This window comes from Trichoderma atroviride, chromosome 1 (assembly GCF_020647795.1).
Source record: "Trichoderma atroviride chromosome 1, complete sequence".
In the NCBI taxonomy this organism is placed as follows: domain Eukaryota; kingdom Fungi; phylum Ascomycota; class Sordariomycetes; order Hypocreales; family Hypocreaceae; genus Trichoderma; species Trichoderma atroviride.
Window position 1 is genome coordinate 2457469 of NC_089400.1, and position 13866 is coordinate 2471334.

Below are 13866 nucleotides of genomic sequence, written 5' to 3' on the forward strand. Positions count from 1 at the left end.
GCAACCAACGAAACAAGCTCCAGAGGCGAGATTTAGTTGGCATAAACAACAAAACGACTAATTGGCATGGAATAACAACAAAACTAGCATCAGTTTTTTACGTTGAATTCATCAAATTACACTCAATTGAATTTAAATTTACAACAAGAGCCATCTGTACCTCCTTCAGTTGCTTTTCCAGATGGAGGTACGTACCTGTCGGCACCATGCTTGGCGGGGCGCGGTACGTACCCCACTAACCACCAATCTTCCAGACTATTGCCGAGATATTTGCACCCATCATGCCATGGTAGAAATCTTACGATAGCTTCCGACGAGATCAAATCGCAAACCACGCTTCCTGGATGCGCCAGAATTGCCCAATCCGCGACACATAGGCAGCACAGCGGCAGACATGGGCTGTCGACATGGCTTCCACTCCTCCCGTGCCCTCCAAGGCCGCTCTTAATGCTCTCCGGGGCGTCCTTTTCACAACATCATGCTCGGTTGCTTTGCTCGCCGAGGAGCGCCGCCGTCGACTCAAGATTGCTCGCTCGGCCCTTGATAATGCGCGGAAGCTGCACACTGTCAAAAGCAACAGGGGCGCCGTTGCGCTGAGCGAAAGCTGGGAAGATAGGCTCGCAGATCTTGGCGACGAGGTCTTATCGCTCCCGTCTGCTTCGCGATCCAAAAATCCCTATCGAAGACGACGCCGGGGCAGCTCTTCCAACTCTCTCGTCTTTAATGGAGATGCCAGCATCCACCGACACTCATTCGAGCACCATGAGCACACTAGCAGAGCTGCGTCTGGCGACAAGGAGCAAAAGGCTGCCCAAGAGACGCACATGTCAAATTTCGGATTGGAGGCGACCAAGTTTATACTCCCACTGACCGATATCCGGCCGTCGGATATCTCATTCAAGCCTTTGAAGGCTCCTACGATTTCCGCTCTACCACTTCGTTCTAACGAGATGGATACGCAAAGACTTGAAACGGGCTTGGATAAACGGGTCAAGGTCTCTCTGCATAGGGATTCTCTGCATAGGGATTATGAGCCAATTCCAAGGCGCTCGAAAACACAGGATGGCTCATTTTATTTACATGAACCTTCACAGTTCGACTCCTCAGCTCAGGCCCGCCCATCTCTAGCCAATATATCAACGCCAGACAAAAATTCTCAAACCTACGTCGATCAGATTACAAAGCTTGAGCAAATGCTACAGGATTCAGAGCGGCACCAGTCAAATCAGGCCTTGGTCTCCGAATTGCTAGATTCGGCTGTTGATCAGCTACAAGCTTCAATGGCATCTCGACCGATAGCCCCCAGGTGGAATACCCATTTCAAATCCCATGGATTACGACTGCTTAGAATTACAATCGAATATGATTCTACTAAAATGACAACTATGCTCGCCACCTTGCTCCCAATATTCAAAGATCCCATCCAGGTTCTATCACCTGTAGCTAAATGGCTGTGGGAGAAGAAGGATAAGAGAGGGCTGGAACAGCTTCTTGAGTTTCTCTCAGAGCAGAAACAAAAACGATTCTGGATGCACGGTATGACGATTTATCGACTGCTTTCTGGTTTGGACGAGGCTATGGAGAGCTTTAAAGACATCAAGCAAATCTATCGCCTTCTGCAGAGCGCCGGCTTATACAACGCAATTGCAGTACCCTCCAATGTTGAGTATAAAATACGCCGACTCATGGTTTCGAAAGCTCTCAAAGCGGGAGATGATGCCTTTGCCCAAGAGGAAATGAAATACCTCTTTACATTGGATCCAGATGCGACAAAGGCAGATGTCAAGCTTCAAAGTAGGCTGATTGTGCGAGAGGCTGCTCTTGGGCACTGGGAGTCAGTTCGTGACGGCATAGAGGCGCTCGAGAGTGCTAACAGCACAAAGCCAAACGATTTGCGATACACAATTAGCAAAATCATTGACGTCTTTGTGCAAACTTGCTCTTCGGAAGGCCTGGAGACCTTGCTCAGGAGATTTGTGCGCAACTATAACATAACTCTAAAGTCCAGATGGGTTAACCTTGTCTTGGACCGATATGCAAGCCGCCATGACCTCGATTCCATGTTTTCATGGCTTCAATTTTGCTCCGAGGCTGGATTTCAGATGGATGATGTATTCATACGCCGCTTCTACTCTGGATGTCGCAAATATTGGAGCTTTTCTGACAAGACCATTACAAGTTTGCATCAAAATCTCCAAGGGCTAGCACCAACTCTTTCGGATTTTCTGCCAAGTAAATCCAGCGGGAAAAGATCAAGTCATGTGCCACCCGCCTCGCTGGAATCGCACAACTGGGTATCTGAGGCGGATGCTTTCGACTGCATGGACTGGCTATCAGCCCAGAACGAGTGGGAGCGCGTTTGTGAGGCGTACAGCCGCTTGCTACTAAGCGGGCTTCATCCATCAATCCGCTGCCTTCGTTTGGCAGTCTTGGGACACCTCAAGAAGCAAAGCGGGAGTGTCGATGAGGCCGCGTCGCTCATTGACGAAGCTCGTAGCCGAGGCTACGACGTCACGGAAGCCCTGACTCCGCTGCTGTTGTCGAGGCTTGAACATGGCGATGATGTTGGAGATGTTATCAAGCAGGCTCTTCGTCAAGGGACTCGTATACATGACAGCGTGTACAACAAGGCTGCGCAAATACTGTCGGCAAAGGGCGACTTGAAAGGGGCCGCCACCGTATGCGAGGTAGCGGCAAGGGAGAACGGCAAAGGAGAGCTCTTGTACAGCGAGTACAACTTTTCCAACTTGGTTTTTGCATACACCGGCTCTGCCAGTTACAACGCTTTGAAGTCTATTCTTGCCAAGTTTACGTCGGAAGTCCAGTGGTGGCGCGGCAGCCGGGCTTGCAAGGAGAGCATCAAGCTGGCGATGAAGACAACGGCGATGCGGGCTGTGGTACATCCCATGGAAAACAACGACCATCGTGATGCCCTGTTCAGGCTCGATGAGGCCCTCATCCATGTCAAAAAGTGTCGTTCCACTAGAGACGATCGGCGTGCGGTGACGGAGGCGTTTATACGAGTAGCTCGACCTTGTGTAGCCGAGCCGGAGCAAAAGCTCTTGGATGCACACAGCTCGAATGCAATTACAGTGGAAACGCCGTTGCTAGAAGTAGCGGGAGCAAAGTATTTTCAGAGATCGGTTCTGGTAAATCATCAGGGAATGGCAGTTGGAGATGCATGATGTAGAGTTGAGCCCAAATTATGCCTGTACCAAGAATTGTAGCATCAGATGTATCAGCTGTAGTTATTTGATGGAAGCTTTTTGCATGAATATCACATTCAAATAACCTGAGCAACTCTGTATTGGATGTGTACAGTATAATAACATGATGCTTTGCAGTACTGAATTTGATGGTTCATTCGTAGGCTGTACTTGGTAGCGATTGTACTATTCCAAGTCGACTTAAAGCAATAGACCTCGCATCACCGTTTGAAACGGCTTCAAGATGCAAACAATATTGTGATATGCATCAATACTTTGGCACTATCGTATACAATGATGAACAAGTGATGTGTTTCATTCGACGGCCGAGTTATCCGCGTGTTCTTTGGGAAATACTGGTACAGGCTCTCTGCTCCGACTATGATGAAACATCACACTACTTGTCCACTACGAAGCATTTCATATAATCCAAAGATCGAAACTGCTCCAAGTTGGTATTCTTTATTGCCACGATGATCTGTATGATGAGTAAAATAACGCTACAGCTTTTGTTACTAGCAGGGGTGATATCAAATATGTATTCAAATATGCCAGTATACTTGCTATGTGTATTTTTATTTTATTTTATCTATTTTCGTTTTCTTTTTTTCTTTTTCTTTTTTAATTTATTCGTTTTTCTTCTTTTATTTTAAAAAATGTCTTCTATTTCTCTCAATTCTCAATTGCCTTCCATTTGATTCCTTCAATCATCCAGGGAACACCTGCTATCGGCCATCAGATCTAAGCCCCGTGCACCTCCCTTTTACAGGATCTCGTGATGGAAGATGTCTCCAAAAGTTCAATGAATAGACACACCTTTCTGTAATTCCATTTGCTCTCTTTTTTCATTCATATGAAAAACACATCTCAATCCTAATCGCTCGGTTCTAAAACTGAAATCCTCCCATCAACCGGAATCGCGGCAGACGAAAAAAGCAAGGTCGAAAAAGAACTCCGTAACCGGAAAACACCAAACAAAGAACTCTAGCCAAGGATGTTTTCGGTATCATCGGAATACCCATCTTAGCCAGCAGTGTCCCGCTCGGCATCTTCTCAGCGATTGCCTCGGCGGTTCTCGGTGTTGTTCAGGTATCTCGTCATCCAGCGTCAAGCTGCATATGCAACAGGGAGCCCCAACCAGGTAGAATTACTCCATTTCGTTTTCCACAAAACAAATCTTTCCTAGCTATCGGCACAGCCGGCCTCGTATGCTTAAAGAACAATGGCAAAAAATTTTATAGCAAGATAATAGTAGCTGAAATTTAAAAATAGCAACAGCAGCAAGCAACAGCAGCAAGCAACAGCAGCAAGCAACAGCAGCAAGCAACAGCAGCAAGCAACAGCAGCAAGCACATGCAAAAGAAAAAGCTTCAAAGCCAATGGTGCTGGTGAAGAATCGGGCTTCACCAATTGGACGAGTAGGTCCAGCTCGCGCCATCGCAGCGCCAAGGCAGTTTTGGCTTACATGGTTGGGATCGCTTAAAAATGCATCTGATCCGATTTCCAGCACGATTGAATCATTCGATCGGGCGCAAAAAGAGCCGCAATCTCGAATGGTGCCTGGTCTGGTCTTTTTTTTCACTTCAGGGTATCACATCTCATACGAAATTCCTCGCCGAACCACAACCTTTCCGGCACTCCGCTCGTCAGGTTCAGGTAGCTTCGACTACCGAAAAGCCTAATGCTGCGACGCCACATATATCAATATAGCCATTGGGTGCCTCTTGAAATTCACAACCACGTGCTTGTTCATGTTGATGTTTCTTCTCCTCTCTTCACATGCTGCTTTCGTTGAAGAAATGGTTCAATTGGCTTCTGATTGGCTAGACAAGTTTCCTTTAGCTTGCTGAGGCACGAGCAAAAACAGCCTTTCAACGGCTTCGCTGCGGAAGGCGGCAAGAGGAGCCTTGAAACGATCGGTAGTTGATAGCTCTGCATAGCCTGATGGGATGGAGGGCAGAATACGAGGACTGGGCGCAGCGTGGCTTGGGAATTGGAACCTATATGGCCCTGAAACTGGAGCCGTTCATCAGAGGGGTGGTTCTTGCAATTGATCAGTGACGAATTTGATTTGTGATGATATTTGTGGACGTCTTATGCAGGTCCAGTGCCGGGGTTGCCTGATGTCAAGTCAATCCACGCTTGGATGGTGCCGATAGTGGCGGAAGATGGTGAGTCTTTGCAGCAGAATCTCGAGATGGAAAACAACGCGTATCACGGTCCAGTGAAGATATTTACGGTCCGTACTGTATGTCACAGCCACGGGCAAACCTCTTTTCACAGAGACCAGTTGCCTAAACAGTGCATTGCCACAGCAAAGTCCAGACGCCATGCTGGCAAAAAACTCTGCTGCCCGCGTAGTGTTGTGGTGGTTGGTGGCTGGGCAGTAATACTATCAAGCGGCTGACAGTAATTTATTCTGCTTTCAACGGAATTAAATGTTTTTTTTTATCGAGCTTATTTACTCACTTTAACCTACCGTTTCCGTTTTTCTCGATGAAGTAATCACTAGAATTAAATTGTCTTATTTTGCCCAGGAACACAAAAACTGACAGAGTAAGCAAAGTGTCTGGGCGCAGGGCGGGGAAGAACAATAACAAAAAAACACCATGATGTCATGTTCACGATACGACAAGCGAGAGGCAGCCCAGATTGCAAAGAAAATCAATGGTGAAAGCACGTGAATCAAGTAAAGTGGTACAATGCATATTTGTCAATGTTTTTTTCTATCCCGTTTACCAAAAAGGGCGAAAAAAACAGAGAGAATGACACAGCGGCAAGATGCCGCCCTCTAAACAAACGTAGGCCCGAAAGGAATGTCAACGACAGCGACAAGACACCACCTGGTGACATTTTGCTGCTGTTTGCTAATGCCGGTCCTTTCTTGCTCTCGCGCTCGGCTCTGAATTGGGCCAAAAAAAATACAATGGGCCATGTGGTTTTGCCACTGCGGCACCGCAAGGACTCACAGCACTCGTCGCTTCTCCTCTCGCGTTGCCCGAGGAGAGCCGCTGCAGCCGCAACAGTCAGCAGAGACAAGAGACAAGCGAGGAGGATTATTTCAGATTCTAGGACTCGTGAACAGCAGCAATGGCTAGTAAGCAGCTGAAGAGCGGATAGCAAAGGCTCTCTCTTTTCCGCCCTTATGCTTTTTTCCCTCCCTGGAGCAACAGCGTCAGGTGAGCTGCAATATTTATGAGCCATAGCATATCAATTTCATAATATGAATCACACAAGAAAAACGAAAACAGAGAGCAAACAGCTCACAGCTCACTTTGTTCAGAAAAAGGGCTGAGCCACCATCCTTCCCCTCGCCTTTTTCCCCTTGCGGCGTGTTTGCGGCTGGCTGTTGGAGGGGAGGGGCGATAAAATAGCAATCACATGAGAGGGCGAATTTTCGTCGCCGGTTTTTCTTACTGGAGGATAATCGAGTTAGCAGGATATGTTCAAGACGGGCATTGGCTGGGAACTAAAGATGGCTGCTTCTTTTAGAGCCGTTTGCATTTAATCCCTTTATTTTTATTTTATTTTATCGCCCTTTGATTTAAATATTTATTTCTGCTTTGCTTTGAGGGAGGGCCCTTGCTTACCGTTTACTCTATTTTACTTTGAGAATTCCAGTTGTGTTTATCGTTATTTCCTGCGCGGCCATCCCCGCACTTATCCGCTTTTCGTAGCACCACCCGCAAACAAGCTTCTGCCCGCGTCAAAAAGGCTCTGGGCATGTCTGTGTTTTGGATAATGAATGCGTCAGCGACGAAGCATATTCAGGGCCTGGTCGTCGAGCGCAGCCAGTATCGCCGATGGGCAGTACAATGCGATCAAGTGACACGGCATGCGCTGGGATACTTTGTTGGCTCTGGCATGTACAAGTGTAAATCTACATGCAATCTATATCCATGTCGCCATAGGGCTGGTAGTTAATCAACGCGGCGATACTCGTATAACAAGTGATGTGTAGCATCCAGCTGTCGCTTACTTGTACCTGCGAAATGGAGCCGATAGAGTGATGAGCACATGCTAATGCATGCACCGCGCCGAGGGCCATGCCGTGAAGTGAAGCTATTTTTCCGTTTCCCCTGAATGACAGCAGGCATTTCCAGCCGAGTGCTTGTTGCTGCTGTACACACCTATATGCTCGTGATAATCCACCGGTCGGCTACTGTTGATGACGAGCTTAAAGCTCCACGCTGTAAAACGGTTCACGTTAAAACGCTTTGATTCATTGAATGCGTCCCGTTATACCTCATCTGACTCGACCAAGCACACAAAAGAGGCCGCAACGTAGCAGAGGGCAAAGTTGTTCAAGCCTCGTTTCTCTTCGCAGCAGTGGCGTTTCGGGCCATCAAGCAAGATAGTTTCTATTCGCGGCGAAATGCCCATTCACAACTTGGCCATGATTTGCGCCACAGCGACCGGCCGCGATGAGGGGAAGTCGGCATGTTATAATGCCGTCAAAGGCCGCATTTCACGCAATTGAGGCCGGCGGGTGCATTATTATTATATTTGCCCTCATTCGCAGCGCCCTCACGTAGTAATAAGCTTCCCGCTCGTTCCACGGCGCTGTTGCGGCAGTTGTTGGTTGCTCAGCTACAAGGCGTTACGCCTCGCTTGCAAAATGATCACGCGTCCTACGACGTGGCCGTGCTGCATATTCCTTTGTTGGTAAGACGAGACGACGTTGTAGAGCAAACCTTGAAGACTTTGCCTCCGAGACGAGGCTGCATTACGTCGATTTTCGCGGCCTTGTAAGAGCGTGCAGGTATATCCGTGATTTCAGCTAATTGATGACTCTACGACCAGCATCAGCAGATCAGGCTGAGGTCACGTGCTGGAAACGGCGTCCAAACTGGCATAGCGCAAACTCCATCTGCGCGGTCGCTATGATGCATTGATTGATTGATGATATCAAACACAGACTGCCATCATCTTGAATATTCTTTCAAATTGACATCATGGAAGAAAGAGTAGAGGATACATCTCGCAATTTCTTGCTCCGTCATTATGAACAATAATGTTATAAATCATTGCTTATTCGACGCCAATCGCGCAATAACCTGCACCATATTCTGAAGTCAGACCGTATACTCATCTGCCCTGTGTCATCTCGCAAAAAGAGGCCGCATGTCTGGATGCTCGCTTAATCATCCGCAAGGCCAATCGCAGATGATGGCTTCCACGAGTTTTTGGCCCCCGGAAACGCCTGGTTGGGAATCTGATCTTGGCCAAATGGGAATAAACTTAATCTCCGTCCTGCCAGCTCAGTACAGGTACATGTTTGTCAAACTCATTTCGTGGCTGAAAGTCTTTCGACTTACACACGTTTTTTTCATTCACATTTCCACTTCTGACAGCCGGTGCCACAGCGAGTAGCTTTTTCTTCTTCTTAATCAGCCATTCTCCGCCTGGCCCGCCTAGGGGAAGAATAACCCAGCTGTTCGGAATTCCGCAAGATTGAATGAGCCACATTCGTGTTGCCGCCACCGGGTGTGCTTTGTTTTCGGCTCAATTATTCAAAGTAGTCTTGTTTTAGGAATACACACCGAGAGGCCGTAGAATCTACAAGTGCCACGTGTGGCGGGTAATAGAACTACTAGCAGCGAAATAGGACGTGAAACCCGTGTACGGTTTTGAGATACCGAAAGAAGTTGTCATGGCGAACTCGTCATTTGCCAGCACGGCGCTAAAGGCAACTTTTGGAAGTTGTCGCTGGCGGCAAGTTATGGCGTTGAACTTGAGGTTTATTCTCATGCGAATAGATAAAGGCTGAAACAATAGAATTGCGGCAATAATGATTCAAGAACCACCTCTTCTATTCTTTTTTTTTTTTTTTTAAAAAAAAATTATTTTATTATTTTACCCCATGCAGCACCATCGCATTCCCCAACAGCCACCCCCTAAAAACCCTCGAAACTAGCAGCAGGCAGCCAAATAAAAAACCCATTCTCCAGAAGCGGAATGTGCCAAGTTTTCTGCTCTGTTACGAGTCGTGACAACTCCTTCTAGACTACCCGCCAACGACACAAAGAGTAAAGATCCAAAGGAAGAGCCTTTAAAGTTTCACGGAAATGACACGCCAAAGCGGTCCGATAAGAAACAACCCTGGGTTTCAATATTCCCCATGTCTTTCGTTTCCGGGTTCAAGCCACCGAGCCGGAATACTTGTACCACGCAGGCCAAAAAAAAAAACAACTCCCACTCACACCCACACTAAAAAGACCGCGAGATAACTCCCCAGAGGCTTTTTTTTTTCCGGTTCTCCCACGTGTCGCAGAAGGCTTCTAGAAGAATAAAAAAGCGGGGTCTCCACACCCTCTTCTTTTTTATTGTTTTTATCTCATTTCTCTATGGCTGCCTTTATTCTTTTTATTCTTTTTATTTTCTTCGCTTTTTCCCCACGCAACCCTTTCGCCCCATTCCAGCCACTCCAGCTTGTGCTGTCACTGGTGCGCATTACGGCCGGCGTTGGAGAGAAAGCAGCCATGTCCGTGTGGAGCAAAGAATGACTTGTTTGACAGATTGTTGGGTGGACGGAAAAGATGAAGTAATGAATATATTGATTACTACGTGCTAGATGCGGTGGCTGTCCGAGAGGGATCGCAAAAAGTACCCAAAGATACCATGTCACTTATATGTAGAAGGAAAAGAAGAAGAAAAAAAAAGTCCCGCCTCCAAGACTGGCGTTCCTCCGGGGATGCAACGCAGCATCTGGCCCTGGTCGCCTCGCTTTCCTATTCAGGCAACTTTTAATCTAGGAAGGGTTCGTCTTCCACTGAGACACGTCGCAAAGCCCTCTATCTTTGCAAACGATCCCTGCGCGATGTAACATGCGCAAAAGATAACGCAAAAGCTTGTTTTCCCATGTATGCAGGGCCTGGTCCCCTTATCTCCGCGTCGAGTACGAGGGGAAAAGGGCGGGGGGAGACTGTATTCAGTTTCCATTATGTACATGTTTGCCGATTTTCAAATTTCGGTTGATTCCTACATCCTTTCCGTATCCGTGGAAAAGAAAGCCACGAGACGCATCTACCCTCGGGTATCGCGTACTTTTACCCGTGGCAATTACAACAGCCACAAAGCTCCCTTGCTCCGAATTTGCCAGCACCAAAAAAATACATGCTCATGTAAACGTCAAGGCAAAAAGGCAAAAAGCAACACAACTTACCTACACAGACCAAAAAGATAAAACACACGTGCCACACGCCAAAGACACCTCCCTCTCACCAGCCACACTTCGTCGTTTTGGGTAAAATCCGCGACAAACACCCCAGATTTGACCGAAAGCAACACGCTGAGCCGAAGGGAGGTGCGCCACACTGTTTGCTGCTGACATTCATTGTGAAGAAGAAAAAAACAGTGGCGGTGCGGCCCTCCGCGTATTATTAGCCCTCTACTCGGTATTTATTATGTCTGTGGCTTTTTCAATTCCAGTGGGAGGCTGTTCAGCTTTTGGGGTGAAATTGCCTGTTTGAGGTGTCATTCCGAGCAAGGCGAAAAGACACGGATGAAAGTCTCGGCACTTTCCATCGACTAACTTTACACCGTTTGCTAGCGAAAAGAGGCAAGCAAAGAATCAGCCCAAGATGCTGACTCTTGAAAATGTTAAATAAATAAAATAAAAATAAAACGACAATATTATTTTATCGCTGATTTTACCGTTTCTTTCACTGCAATTTCCCTTCCGTCTGATCTTCATTAGTCACCCGGCCTTGACCGCGGGCACACGCAAAGAGAAAAAAAACAAGAAATCTTCATTGCTTGTAAGCGCGCAGAGCAGCATCCAAAAAAGCATCAGCCTTGATGACGTAGCACCCTTTCCCAGCAAAAAACTCCAACCTACGTAGAGATCGAGATCAGTTTCACCCACACTCCCCCCCTCCCTTTTTTTTTTGTTTTTGGGTAAATCTCACCCGATTCCGATTCCCAGGCAACCTTTTTTTTTTCTGCCTGACTTGACAACCTCGCCGCCAATGTCGGTCACTTAGTCAGTCCAAAGTCATTTCGTTCGTTGGCTCGTTTTGATCTCCGTGTAGGGGGGGCCGGGGTTGTCCTTGTGTCTTCGGACCGTTGACGCAAAGCCCTTCCGTCGGCGACAGACAAGCAAGCCACGGGCACTAGAACTGGTCTGCGCATAACATGCATGTACAGTCAATTTGCAGCAACGCAAGGTACGGTCCAGCTGGGCTGTTTAGCGTGGCGCTCGTCCGAGTACTTAGGCAAATCATCGCCGGCCATCGTGACAGGCCCCCTTTTGGAGTTGAGCTTCCCCGATGGAGTGTCCGCAGCAACGATCGGAGGAGAGGCAGAGTCGCTTGAAATAAATGACAATAATATTCATTTAATTATTTAATCATTTAGTTGATTAAAGTTTGAGTTTTCTATGCTTGTCACTGTTGTTAGTCGCCGTTAGGCCTGTTATTATTCCTTTGACAGGTTGAGGCGTATCGTGTCGCAACTCTGCTCATATTTTGACGTTTTAATATCAGCCTGGTGATGCAATCACAGTAACAAACGCTGCGCAAACATTCGGCTTAGACCTTTAACGCGCAGCTTACTGAGAGCATGGCGGTTTAAAAAAATTAGCAAATAAGATAAAAAAAAATGTGAAACTGCGCTCTACTCAACACTTTGCAGCATGTCTTGCCTTCACCGCTTCACCCATTCATGCGCATAAAGCCTTTGAGTCAAATCAACCAACCAACACCAGCGCCGCACGCTGCCCAAAGCAATCATCTGCGCAAGGTATTGCTACGTAACGGGGAAAAAGAAGGACAAGGCGCTGCAGCCGCTTAGATGAATCTGGATATTTTTCCCCCTTCGCTCATTTTTTCGGTGAAATGGGCCGACATGCATCATTTCCCCCTCGGGAGTCTTCCGGGGGCGTTTCTTAGCTTCCGGTCAGACGAACTACTGCCTGCCGTGCTTGATTGTTTATCCCTCTCCTGCGTTGGAGGATTGAAAAAAGGACCCGTAGGAAGAAGAAGAAGCGTGTTCCTACTGCTTAAGCTAGTCAGCGCCCTTTTTTTTTTTTTCCTTTTGAGACGGATCGTCGCTCGAGTCATATGGACCCCTATATTGGGCGTACGGTCTGACTGACGTAAGGACAGTGCATATACATGTAGTCTATCTTTGTTTTTCCTGCTGGGAACTGTATACTCGTGATTATCTGACGCAACTAGTCATCAAACCTGTCATGCCAAAGGCAAGGCTCTCTCTCATATGGGGAAGAAGGGGGGCTGTGGAGAGCGGAGTGGAAGCCGAGGCCCGTATGACAAGGCTGACGACATTAAAACACCCGCTGGGCTCTGGACACCGCAGTGGAAGAACGGTGTGGAGTCCTAAGAGCATCATTTCCCCACGGGGGGAACTCGCAAGCTGTGGAACGGCTAAAGCTAACAGAACCCTGGTCTCTGGACTCTAATTTCCGTCGAGCAAAGAGCCACTAAAGAAGCGTAGGACTACACAGACACTACTGGATTTGAACGTTGGATGCTTTTCACCGCAGACGGGGAAAAGGAAATATTAGACTGACGGACAACATAAAAAGGATAAAATCAAACAAGCCCGTAAACGGCATTGATGCTCGTTTTCTAGCGTCGTCGCTAGTTTTCGTTCTTGGTGGAGGGCGAATTGAGAAAAAGAAGACGCACACAAAAAAAAAAGGAAAAGAGGGTGTCGACCACAAACGTGGGCACGAAGCCCCGTCGATCGTTCTCTTTGGGGATCAAAGATGATGCCACCGACACTAGGGATGGGCTAAATCGGGAACCATCGCTTGGTCCTTCTTTGGGGCGTTGTAACAGCACCAATATAGGGCCTGTACAGGTCGTGGCAGTTAATATACAGAGCACCTGGAGCGTGATCTCGTTCCAAGCGACGATCAGAAAGCTTGCCAGCCCCCCCCTAAGGAGGCGAGGCGAATCGTCTTCCACCACGTTGGTTTAAACTACAAACGTGGGTGGTAGCCTACGAAGGGAGGGCCACACGAACTCAGTTGTTTTTAATGTTTCTTTTTATTTTTGTTCTAGCAAAATAGGAAAATGATATGGGCCAAAGGGAAAGCAGCCTTATACCACTGGCAGGTGATTTTGATCATCGCCTGGCACTCGCCAATCGCCTGGCGGAGAGGGGAGCATAGATCGAGCATCACGAGGCACTCCGCTGATGTTCACAATAAATTGTTCTTGTTCTCTTTTTTCTGGTTCTTGGGAATGATGTTCGCGGTCTATGACTTCACTCTCCGCAGTGATCGAGAGATGGTCCTCGCCAAATCAGCGATATCAAGCGCATCATCATCGTCACTCTATGCACCAGAAAATCATTCACTGCTTCGTTTTCGGCAATAATGATCGGTTCATCGTCATGACAAGTGTTCACCAGACTAAACAAGCCAAAGCTGTCTGTCTTCCCCAGAGTCCCCGTCAATAGCCAGCGCCTCTGTCTGTCACTGGAGGGGGGACGCTCGCTGTGGCTTTTCTTTCCCCCGGATTTTCTAGCCGCACTCCAAAAGAATGCTCCAAAGCCACTTGCTCTAGCTGGATCGAGCAAGATATTCCGCAAGTTTCCTTTTTGGCAAGAATAAAATTGAAAAAAAGAAATAAAGTGAGACATTGGAGATAAAATAAAAAGCACATAAAAGAAAACAATATTCATTCTCCGA

The 13866-nt window shown here is 47.5% G+C and overlaps 2 protein-coding genes across 2 annotated transcripts; one reads left to right on the plus strand and one right to left on the minus strand.

The window, feature by feature from the left end:
* Positions 1-143: 143 nt before the first annotated feature.
* On the plus strand, positions 144-3697 carry TrAtP1_000916 (uncharacterized protein). Its single transcript, XM_066110772.1, has one exon. The coding sequence runs from the start codon at positions 408-410 to the stop codon at positions 3183-3185; it is 2778 nt and encodes a 925-aa protein (XP_065966845.1). The 5' UTR covers positions 144-407; the 3' UTR covers positions 3186-3697.
* A 9742-nt stretch (positions 3698-13439) lies between these two features.
* TrAtP1_000917 (uncharacterized protein) lies at positions 13440-13859 on the minus strand (the record flags this gene model as incomplete). The annotated part of the gene is made up of 1 exon (XM_066110773.1): positions 13440-13859. The coding sequence occupies one exon, from the start codon at positions 13857-13859 to the stop codon at positions 13440-13442; it is 420 nt and encodes a 139-aa protein (XP_065966846.1).
* Between the last annotated feature and the right edge of the window lie 7 nt (positions 13860-13866).